The sequence below is a fragment of the Leptodactylus fuscus genome, chromosome 5, assembly GCF_031893055.1.
Source record: "Leptodactylus fuscus isolate aLepFus1 chromosome 5, aLepFus1.hap2, whole genome shotgun sequence".
In the NCBI taxonomy this organism is placed as follows: Eukaryota; Metazoa; Chordata; class Amphibia; order Anura; family Leptodactylidae; genus Leptodactylus; species Leptodactylus fuscus.
The window spans coordinates 210,450,882-210,462,781 of record NC_134269.1 but is presented as its reverse complement, the minus strand read 5'-3'; the positions used below and the strand labels follow the sequence as shown (position 1 = coordinate 210,462,781).

Below are 11,900 nucleotides of genomic sequence, written 5' to 3'. Positions count from 1 at the left end.
TTCCACCTCCTTTCGTTTTTCGGATCTTGCTCAAGGCTACCGCGATACGACTCCCGACCTTGGCGTTGTTCTTTATGAGAGCAATATCTTAGTGGCCATTAAGGAAATCTATTACAGAATAACTTTACTAAATTGTTCATGTCCTGTCTGTAGTTCATTGAGGAGATCACCGGCTCAGGGAGGACCCCAGCAGAAAGCAGCTACAAAGAGCGCCCCTCTCTCTCTGGAGGACTCGGCATGGCCATGCACTATATGATTTCTAAAGGAGCCATGTAATACATCATTTCTCCTGCGGTGGTGCTGTAGCAGAATGGTTGCTATCAGGTTCCTCAGAAGATTATACGGTACATGATTACGGGTCTCTCAGTAGTGTTTTGGGGGATTTTTTGGGGTGGACCTTCTAAGAAATAGACATAGTCCAAAGTGGAATATTACTATAAGGGAGGAGGAAAGAGATACAGGAAACACACAATCTATGATATATGAATTGGCTACTCAGATCAAAATAACAAAAATATCCAAAAAATTGCCCCAAGGATACTGGAATTTAACGATTTCCCGCCAGTTATCTCATTGACTCTGCGGAGGAGGAACGGCGTCACCTCTTTTCCCACAATGCCTTGCACCCTGATATTGGAAATATACAGTCAGTCATAGCGCGACTGTCCATTGACATTATGTCCCCTCGGGTACCAGGGTTTAGGTGAAGCCACAAGGATGTCTTGCCGGCGCTCTCTGGCACATGCCCCACCCACATCCCCTTACTTACCTCTATGCCCCATATAGTCCCGCCCCTATTACCTCACTTCCTCCAGGGCCTGGCGGATGGCTTCTTCTATCATCTGGCCAGAGGCGGCATACTCAGAAGGAATAGGGACAGAGATGAGGACACCACTGTCCAGCCTGAGCTCCAGAGAACTGGCTGGGGAAGAAGGATATGACATTATTTAAATGAGCTGCAATACCCCACACGACCTGTGAGCAGGGGTGGCACTGTTTTGTAAAAAAAAAATAAAAAATTTCAGTTTAGTAACCCCTTTAATCCAGTCTACGTCATAAATGTCACCACCTTACCAATAAGTTTTGCAGCCTCCTCCTCATTGCGGACATGATATGGAGCCTTGAAGCCACTGCGTGGGGTAAAAAAGGCCGGAAAGTCTCGGGAATCTCCAAATGTGGAAACGCAGACCCCTTGTGTCTCCTGTCATTACAATAAAAATAGGAAGAGATATGTAAGTCCTAAGGTAGCAAGGTAGGTAGTAAGACGGACCTCCCAAACCCCACCTGCATAGCCCAATGGCTTCCACTGATGAAGGCTAATAAGCCTGAAACAGCTTTATCATGTACTTATTGGGCTGTCCGTGTGCTATATACCATGACCAGTGGTGCTAGATGTCTAGTTGGCCACTAGGGGCAGTAAAAAAACAATTAGAAGTTTAAGCCCCACCTCCAAATTATAGCCCCTCCACTTGAATGCAAATTTGCATAAACAACGCCTCCCTTGGGATCTGAATTCTGGGCCAGGAGGCCATTCTTGTCACTCACCAGATACTCCAGGGTCCGGCCAATGTCCAGGATGGACTTCACCCCAGCTGAAATGACAGCTACTGGTGTCCTCCCGAGTTCGGTCAGATCTGCGCTGATATCCATAGCTGAAACCAAACAGGAAAAGGTGGAGTTGCCCTTTAAATATCCCTTAGATACAATAAATATAGTTCTATGACACTAAAAAAGGAAGAAAAAATGTACAGTTTTCTCCATGGCGATGTACTCCACCGATCCCTCCGGTCACAAAAATAGGGATCCCAGCGTGGTGTGCTGCCACCATTGTCCCGGAGACGGTACTGCCTCCAGAGAGGCCCTGGAAAAAGAACAAATGGCTGCACTTTAAAGTGGACCTTTCACCTCCCCTCACTTCATCTCTTCCCATCTTTCAATACACACCCCTCTACTGATTTCAGCGCAGTTGGAATTTTTTCTCTAGCCCCCACCGTTCCCGAGAAATCAACTCTGTTACTTTCAACACAATTCGGCTCCCTACTGTCAGGTGGGTGGTCCCCGTATTTCTGCTCAAGCTTAGGACCACCCACTTGACAATAGAGATCATAACTGAGCCAAAATAAAGAGACATGATTGCTCGAGAACGGTTGGGGCTAGAGAAAAAATTCCAACTGTGCTGGAATCAGTGGAGCGCCACCTATTGAAGGATGCAAAAAGTGGGAGTTGGTGGAGGTGGTGAAAGGGCTATTATATACACAAGATGTCTAAATGGGTATTATATTAGAGCATATCCTAGTGAACATGTTTTAAGCCACATTGATTAACTGCCTTTTGTTTGACAAGGGGGTGTGGCTTGAGTGAAAGGGGTGTGGCTTGCGTAAAAGGGGGTTGGCTTGCCTCTAAAACACATAATAAATCTGGTGTACAGCATGTAGTCTATCCACTCCAGATAATATTTCTATATTAGGGACATACCTGGCTAAGAACATAGGGGAAATCTCTTCTCGACACTTTCACGCAGTCTTTGCAGGTCGCCAAAAACTTGATTTCCTCTTCGCAGAGTCCAATGTGTACTTTGCCCTCTAAGATGCCCACCGTCGCTGGCACGGACCCGTTGGCCCGTACTATTTCCTCCACCTGGGTGGCCATGCTATCATATAGGCAGACAGGGAGGGGTCAGTAAAGCCATGTAAACACCATACACACAAAGAGAACTACAAAAATGGTGACTTTTTTGGAGAGAGGGCGTGGTTAGAAACCTCTGTATAGAGCGCCTAGGCCAGGGGTAGGGAACATACGGCTCTACAGCTGTTGCAAAACTACAACTCCCAGCATGCATACTGGCTCTGCTGTTCTGGGAACTCCCATGGAAGTGAATGGAGCATGCTGGGAGTTGTAGTTTCACAGCAGCTGCAGAGCCGAAGGTTCCCTAACCCTTAGCAAAATTCTGACACAGCCTTACCTGATATTTTGTGGATACGGCATCCCATGTGTAATAATGGTGCTCTCCAGAGCCACGACCGCTTGACCCTCCGCCACTGCCTGCTCCACACTTGGATGTATCCGAAATGCAGAACCTACACAGGAAATTCAGGTTCATGCCCAGCAGACAAGTCGGTAACGTTGGTATACACATCATTACAAAACCCCTGGAACAGACACGTCCTGAAAAAGCTCTAAAGTCGGCCATAACCCAGCTTTCTGCATGACCTAAATCACTTACCTACAAAGGGAACTTACTTTGGCTCTCCAACCGCCTGCTGGTCACTGCACCCCCCGCCCGGACCATCACTCTGGTAGAACATCTTCTCAGGGCAGAAGACAGCATGGTAGGTCATCCGATCTGATGCAAAAAAATAGGGATATGGAGCATTAGTACAACAGGATACAACCCCCAGCATCCTATGCAACCAGGACAGGTCCCTTTAACTTATCATATACTGCGGCCCCCTTCCCTATTAGCCCCATGGCAGCTGGCTGGTCTGCCGCTATGGTATATAAACCCTTGGTCACCACTAAATGGACAAAATGTAGCTGATTCGATGGACTCACTAGATGCTCATGGACACTGCTGCAGCCCCTGATATTTCAGCTCATGAACCCCCCCTCCTTTTTGGCCTTAAAGGGAATGTGTTACCAAAAGTGGCCTAATTTTTAAACCAATTTTTTTTTACGTGAAATGTATATTTTAAGAATTTTTGATGATTTTATTCTTCATTTTCCATGTCACTATCTATATTTTCTTTCTTTTCTTTTTTTTTTTTTTTTTTTCATTAAATGTCCTGCAATTTTCACTCTGGCCACTAAGTCTAAAAATAGACAGGTACTTAAATGTCCTGCAATTTTTACTCTGGCCACTAAGCCTAAAAATAGACAGGTACTTAAATGTCCAGCAATTTTCACTATGGCCACTAAACCTAAAAATAGACAGGTACTTAAATGTCCTGCAATTCTCACTATGGCCACGAAACCTAAAAATAGACAGGTACTTGCCTATTCTGCAGTTTTCTTAGCAGAAATCACAATAGAAGATAACACCACTATAAATAACACCACCGAGCCATCATTACATCACTATTGACAATAGATGATGTCACAGTTTATCTCCTCCCCCTCCCTGCACAGAGCATGTCTAGAAAACTGTCGCGTTTATCGGCTCCAGACTATCGCTGTCTATGCTGTAAAGCGGATCACTAAATGCTGCGCGCTCCCATTGAAGTGAATGGGATGTGTTTTGAAGCGCTCGCTTATGCCGTGTGAAAGGGCCCTTAGTATATACTTGTATGCTATATTGTGATGGAGCGTCATTTCTTATAACTATGTATTGTACCATTCCTCTGTTAGGGAGCGTTCACACTACCGTCGGTGTCCGACATGTAGTGTCCGCTCCTAGTGTCCGCTCAAAATCTGTCACGGACACTAGGAGCGGACACTAGATGTGTCCGTGACATCTGTCATTCACTTGAATGGGCATCGGGTGCGTTCTTTTGCATGCAGGGTTCCTCTGTCCGCTTGAGAAGTCGGACATCTTCTCTTGTGGACAGGGAAGGACGGGCACGGAGTGCAAAAGAACGCACCTGATGCCCATTCAAGTGAATGACAGGTGTCACGGACACATCTAGTGTCCGCTCCTAGTGTCCGTGACAGATTTTGAGTGGACACTAGGAGCGGACACTACATGTCGGACACCGACGGTAGTGTGAACGCTCACTTATTCCTACTGGAAATCTGCGAATAAATGACAACTGGGACTTACCATTCTCCCTGTCAAAGGGGTGTGTCCCAAGTCCCTACACAGTCTGATACTGTCCGATCTGACTGGACAATGTGAGAATATGAAGTGACACGCCCCCAACTGGTAACACCGAGTTGCCAATTTATTCATATATTTCTAGTATGGGAAAAATATGCAAATCTGTCTTCCATGATGTAATTAGGAAGTCAGCGCCTCAGTCATGCAGCCCAATAGAGGGCGCTCCCTTTAACATGAAGCCCGACCTTCCCAGAGGCCTTTTGTTTGCAATGATGCTGGGATTTTACCATGCATGACTGAGGCACTGACTTCCTAACTACATCATGGAAGACAGATTTGCATATTCTTCCTTAATTACATCATTGAAGACTGATTTACATATTCTTCCCATGTTCCCTTGCACAGTGGAGCGCTAATGGCTTAATAAGACTCCACACACCTAAATGGTGGTGTCTCCCTATATTTCTAGTAGTAATAACAGAGGAACATCAAACCCTTTTGTATGTACGTGTCCAGGAATTATAAGGGTTGAACAGGACAGGGGGTTGTCTTCCACCCTGTCCACGGGCTGTGTGTGGTATTGCAGCTCAGCCCAATTTACTTCAATGTAACTGAGCTGCAATACCAGACACAACCCATGAAGAGGAGTGGCGCTGTTTCTGGAAGAAAGCAGCCATGTTTTTCTAATCTTAAACAACCATTTTAATGAGTATACATACAATAATAATATTTTGATCGGCAGTGATGATGTGCGGCATGTTGACATTTAACGGAGTTCTCCAAAATTTGAGCACCTGGGATAGGAGGTGAGTATCCTCCAAATCCCGGACAAACCCCTTTCTAAAGCTGATTGGTGGAGCTGAAGAAAGTGGTAAAATCGGTATCGCTAGACTTGATCAACACAGATCAGTCAAAAATGGAACGGCCCTTTAAGGGTCTACAATGAGGCCAAGCTTACTACGTGAACCCTACAAACTCTGTGTAATGTGACGGTATCGTTAGCCCAAAGACTGGGCAAAAAGTTGTTCAAAAAGTGGAACACGCCGATGAATGATTGCGATATGGCAGATTTAATACCAAGTGGGGGCTGATTTGGTGCCATTCTTACCTTCAAACACCCACGTTACTTCTTACAGTGCAGCCCAAGAAAGAGGCGGGGGTGGGGGTCACTGACTCGAGCCCCTCCTCTTCACACTGTCCTACATTCCAAACACAGATACTGTGTAGCTTATCATTAACCAATAGACCAGGGGGTGAGGGGAGGGGATGGTCCTGGAGGCACCATGTCTGCTTCCTAACAAGGACACTGTGGGAGGAGGGTGGGGGGAGAAGGCTGCGGGGCCTGTAAAGGGTCACAAAACACTGACTTTATCTTTGGACTGAGCTAAACATCCTTCGGAGCGATCCTCTGCGATAATAAGCCATGACTTAGATTAGCGGCTGCAACAGGTGGATCTTTATGTGTTGCGACACGACTACTCCCAAATTCTCAGGTTGTACTGGGGGTTGTAGCGGCAGCTCACCCTGTCCTATCCCTTTGTACCCCTGGGATCGTACTGTAATATCCCAGACAGCTACCTCGCTTACCAGAACCCGCACATGGACCTTGTGGTGTGATCTAGTTGCGTCAGAGGAAAAAAACATGCCTTCATCCTGGCGTAATCCTGCTGCAGCCACCATGGGGTCATACAGGAGGTGCCCGAGAACGTCACTTGTGTTACAACACTGAGGGGCAACAAACGTTCTGCCCCCGCACATTGCACCTGCAAAGAAAACACAACATTACGCATTTTGCATTGGCAACAGTTTGACGAAATAAAGACTGTTACTTAGGGGATGGAAAGCTGTTTCTTTGATGAGGTTCTTCAGCCTCCATTGACTTCTATTAAAGCAGTGGGGTGATGAAGTCCATGTTGAATATGCGCCAATCATTTACATCTCGCCTACAGATGGTGCGGTTTTCCAATGTCATGAGTGGGAGACTTTTGCAATTTTTGCATTAATTGCAGTGGCACAATCTGGCTGCTAGGTGGTGCTGTTGTACCGACAAGGGGAGGAGCTTTGTACAGTGAGAAAGACCAAGCCCCAGGCCATGTGATAAGGACCAAAATAAACATAAAAATCTGATTTCATCTTGTGGGACTTATTGCCCACCATTTGCATACCTCCCAACTTTTGAAGAACCGAAAGAGGGACAAAATGTCCCTCCATCTCTGCCCCCAATTCATGTCCCCTCCATCTCTGCCCCCAGATTCATGTCCCTCCATCTCTGCCCCCAGATTCATGTCCCCACATCTCTGCCCCCAGATTCATGTTCCCCATCTCTGCCCCCAGATTCATGTCCCTCCATCTCTGCCCCCAGATTCATGTCCCTCCATCTCTGCCCCCAGATTCATGTCCCTCCATCTCTGCCCCCAGATTCATGTCCCCCCATCTCTGCCCCCAGATTCATGTCCCCCCATCTCTGCCCCCAGATTCATGTCCCCCCATCTCTGCCCCCAGATTCATGTCCCCCCTCCATCTCTGCCCCCAGATTCATGTCCCCCCTCCATCTCTGCCCCCAGATTCATGTCCCTCCATCTCTGCCCCCGGATTCATGTCCCCAAATCTCTGCCCCCGGATTCATGTCCCCAAATCTCTGCCCCCAGTGTCATGTCCCTCCATCTCTGCCCCCAGATTCATGTCCCCTCCATCCCTGCCCCCAGATTCATGTCCCCCCTCCATCTCTGCCCCCAGATTCATGTCCCCCCTCCATCTCTGCCCCCAGATTCATGTCCCCACATCTCTGCCCCCAGTGTCATGCCATCCTCTCCTTCATCTGCCCCCAGTTTCATGTTCCACCTCAGTGTACACATTACACTTACCTTCTCCTCGCTCCCCCGCCGCTCTCTTCGCGCCTCTCTCTCACGCACATCGTCATCACATCGCATCTACACAGCCAGTAGCCGGCGTGCAGCGGCAAAGCGAGGAGCTGACCTGTGTGGACATACCTCCCTCCAACCGGGAACGCGGGACACGTCACCGGAATCGTGAATGTCCCGCGGAAATCGGGACGGTTGGGAGGTATGCCATTTGCCCAGAAAAACTGTAAAAAAAAAACCTCCTTTTGAGCCATAATTGCTTGAACCCCAACCCTCTGAGTCTCTTTCATAGTATCTGTGAGTTTCGGCCCCCCGTCAGGGATCGTGTTTCATTTCTGAATGTGGGTTAAATGGCTGCTATGGGAAACCACAACATTTGTCTGCATTAATGTTTATAAATTTATAAATAAAGTTTAAAACGTTTCTACAATACGGTTGAACTCCATTAACACTCAATAAGCCGCCATTATGTGCAATTCATCGGATTTCATTCTCCAGATCCTAAAAATAATTTGGGAAGCCTGACTGCACCAGATTAATGGCCTCAACCTTAGGAGTGGTAGCCGCAGGCTCTGACCTAGACATTCCCAGACGGGCTCCCTGGTTACTAACCAGAATTGGGGTAGTCACTGGATAGCCGATGGCCAGTCGTCAGACATGGAAAATTGTAGTACGTGGGACAGTTGCTGAGGCAACCACCTGACGTCCCAACGAGTATCTCAACGGGTTCATTTCTAATTAATGGGGATTGCCCGGCATCGGTCACCTCATCATCTCTCCACAGCTGATATTGATTGTGACTAAATATCCTTCTCTATAAGGACCTCTCCTTCTTCTCCAAAAGGACCTCGCCTTCTACATAAGGATCTCAACTTCTCCCTAAAAATCGCGCCTTCTCCAAAAGTACCTCACCTTCTCTAAAAGAACCTCACCTTCTCCATAAAAACCTCACCTTCTCTAAAAGGACCTCACCTTCTCAATAAGAACCTCACCTTCTCTAAAAGGACCTCACCTTCTCCATAAGAACCTCACCCCCTCCAAAAGAACCTTGCCTTCTACATAAGGATCTCGACTTCTCCCTAAAAATCACACCTTCTCTAAAAGTACCTCGCCTTCTCCATAAGGACCTCGCCTTATCCATAAGGACCTCACCTTCTCCATAAGAACCTCACCTTCTCTATAAGGACCTCCCCTTCTCTATAAGAACCTCACCTTCTCTAAAAGGACCTAACCTTCTCCATAAAAACCTCACCTTCTCTATAAGGACATTGTCTTCTCTAAAAGGACCTTACTTTCTCCATATGAACCTCATCTTCTCTTTAAGAACATCGTCTTCTCTAAAAGAACCTCACCTTCTCCATAAGAACCTCACCTTCTCCATAAGAACCTCACCTTCTCTATAAGGACATAGTCTTTTCTAAAAGGACCTCACCTTCTCTAAAAGGACCTCACCTTCTCTATAAGAACCTCACCTTCTCTAAAAGGACCTAACCTTCTCCATAAAAACCTCACCTTCTCTATAAGGACATTGTCATCTCTAAAAGGACCTTACTTTCTCCATATGAACCTCACCTTCTCTATAAGGACATCGTCTTCTCTAAAAGGACCTCACCTTCTCTAAAAGGACCTCACCTTCTCCATAAGAACCTCACCTTCTCCATAAGAACCTCACCTTCTCTAAAAGGACCTCAACTTCACCATAAAAACCTCACCTTCTCTATAAGGACATTGTCATCTCTAAAAGGACCTTACCTTCTCCATATGAACCTCACCTTCTCCGTAAGACAATCACCTACTCTTTTAGGACCTCACCTTCTCCATAAGACCTCACCTTCTCTAAAATGCCATCACCTTTTCCATAAGAACCTCACCTTCTCTAAAAGGAATCCACTTTCTCTATAAGGACCATGACTTCTCCACAAAAACCTCATCTTCTCTATAAGGACCTTGCCATTTGACATGGATGCAGTAGGTTAATATGTCCATCCTATGTGCAACCCTAGCCCTAACTCCCCTGGTTTGGGGTGTCCTGCCATGTGACATCAGGTCCTTACTAAGCCTAGTATTTAGTCACTACTAGCCGATATCAGATCAGGTGAGCTATAACGCTCAGAACAACCCCTTTAGGCTAGGGCTACACAGCGACTTTGGCCACATAGTCAAAAATTTCCAGGTCACGCTGCGATTCCTTCACTAATGTTAGTGCCATGGCTTCTAGTAGCAAAAAGATTAAATACTGCTTGACTTTTTGTGACTGGAAGTCGCAGTCCTAGAACCCTAGAGATCCCAATGCAACTCCATTCACATTACGGAAGGAGTCACAGGGCGAACCAGCCATCTTTGGTTATTTCACAAGAGTTGCATTTGTTGAAGCTGGATGTAGAGGTTCCAGGCTGGTTTGGATCCTGTGTCACATAAGATAAGATAATCCTTTCATAGTCCCACAGTGGGGAAATTTCCGTATGTTACAGCAGCATAGTAATACAGGTACAGGATAATACACAGTAATATATTACAGAAGTAGACACACATATGCTGAGAAGAGAAGATATACTAGGAGTCCATAGCAGCTAAGGAACAGAAGAAGAAGGAAGGAAGACTTCATCGTCATAATCATTAGTTCTCTGTGCGGAGTGATGTTCACTTGGTCTGATGTAGATTATACAGCCTGGTCGCGGTTGGAAGGAAGGACCTGCGATAGCTCCTTCTCACACTTGGGGTGAAGCAGACGGTCACTTACACTGCTGCCAAGTCCCATCAAATTCTCATACATGGTGTGGGATTTGTTCTCCCGCATGGAGGTCACCACAGACAGTATCTTTCTGTCACCCACCACCTGTACTGGGTCCAAGGGGCTCCCCAGGACAGAGCTGGCCCTTCTAACCAGCCTGTCAAGTCTATTTCTGTCCCTGGTTGATATACTGCTCCCCCAGCAGGCCACACCGAAAAAGATGGCTGAGGCAACCACAGAGTTGAAGAAGGCCCTAAGAAGTGGCCCCTGGACTCCGAAGGCCCTCAGCCTCCTGAGCAGGTAGAGCCTGCTGTGGCCCTTTCTGTGCAACACACCCAGGTCATCAGCCCAGTCCAGCTTATTATTGAGGTGCAGACCCAGATACTTATAGGTCCTGACTATCTCAATACATGTCCCTTGAATCGCCACCGGGGTTGGAGCACTTCTCAGTTTACTAAAGTCCACCACCATCTCCTTGGTCTTCCCGGCATTAAAGGGGTTGTCCCATAACAAGGATCCTATCTATACTGCTAGTTTGTGTGGATAAGACATTTCCTAAATAGATTGCTTTATCAAAACTGTTTTGTCTGGCCGCTATCTTAATTTATTCACTTCATTGTTGACACTGCATTTCTATGGCCACTGGGCCTATCTGCTCATTTCCCAAGTGATGTAGCTGCCTGCTCTCAGGGGGGAGGGTCTGAGTGCTGCTTATGTCTGACAAGTATCGGAGCTCCTCAGATAGGGGAGGGGGGAGGTGAGAGCTTCGGGATTACTGTGCTGTCTATCTTCAGCTCTTCCACTTATCAGCCGGTTTAATTGAATTTGGCTGCTTATGTAATGCAAACTGACTCAAATCCAGTTCTGCTACATCAGCCTCTACATCAGCTTCATACTGTGGTAATTCATTTACAACCAATCCCTCATTACTGACTGCAAACATAGCAGATAGCAGAGCAAGTGAAACCCCGTCCACTAATGTACTGAGAAAACCAGGAAGTGAAGAGAGCACACAGCCTGCAGGCTGCTGAACAAGGGTTATGGGAATGCCCCTTTAATCTTAAGGTGGTTCAGTTGGCATCATTCAACAAAGTCCCGGTTTAAGTCTCTGTATTCCCTATCGTCGCCATCAGTGATGAGGCCTAGTATTGCAGAGTCATCGGAGGACTTCTGTAAGTAACAGCTGGAGGAGTTGTGCCTAAAGTCAGCAGTGTACAGTGTGAAGAGAAATGGGGCAAGAACTGTACCTTGTGGTGCCCCCGTACTACAGACCACAGTGTCAGACACACAGTCCCGGGCTCTCACATACTGAGGGCGGGTTGTCAGGTAGTCTAGGACCAGGTTAGACAACTCCTTTAAATTCCCTGGATAACCCCTTTAAGGGTGACTTCCATTTTGGCCTCCCCCCAGGACCAGCTATAACCACAAGTGTGAGGACTGAGGAGCCAGTCACGTGGCCATTGTGTAAGAAGCCTCACATAACAACAACAACAACAACAACAACAACAACAACAACAACAACAACAACAACAACACCACAACCCCCTCCACAGGA

At 46.8% G+C, this 11,900-nt stretch overlaps 1 protein-coding gene across 2 annotated transcripts in view; it reads right to left on the bottom strand.

Annotated features, from left to right (window-relative positions):
- The window catches only part of LOC142204026 (uncharacterized), a 25,939-nt gene extending 19,275 nt beyond the window's left edge, over positions 1 to 6,664 (bottom strand). Inside the window, exons 1-10 of one of the 2 annotated variants that reach the window (XM_075275223.1) lie at positions 6,341 to 6,664; positions 3,241 to 3,343; positions 2,963 to 3,077; positions 2,476 to 2,650; positions 1,750 to 1,861; positions 1,546 to 1,652; positions 1,075 to 1,201; positions 802 to 922; positions 542 to 627; positions 1 to 87 (exon numbers count right to left, since the gene is read on the bottom strand). The exon at positions 1 to 87 is cut by the window's left edge and continues 56 nt beyond it. In XM_075275223.1, coding sequence (XP_075131324.1) covers positions 1 to 87; positions 542 to 627; positions 802 to 922; positions 1,075 to 1,201; positions 1,546 to 1,652; positions 1,750 to 1,861; positions 2,476 to 2,650; positions 2,963 to 3,077; positions 3,241 to 3,328 — 1,018 coding nt within the window. In that variant the 5' untranslated portion in view covers positions 3,329 to 3,343; positions 6,341 to 6,664. Of the gene's footprint in view, positions 88 to 541; positions 628 to 801; positions 923 to 1,074; positions 1,202 to 1,545; positions 1,653 to 1,749; positions 1,862 to 2,475; positions 2,651 to 2,962; positions 3,078 to 3,240; positions 3,344 to 5,861; positions 6,039 to 6,340 lie in introns of those variants that run through there. The other variant, XM_075275222.1, reaches the window with a different exon arrangement.
- Positions 6,665 to 11,900: the final 5,236 nt, after the last annotated feature.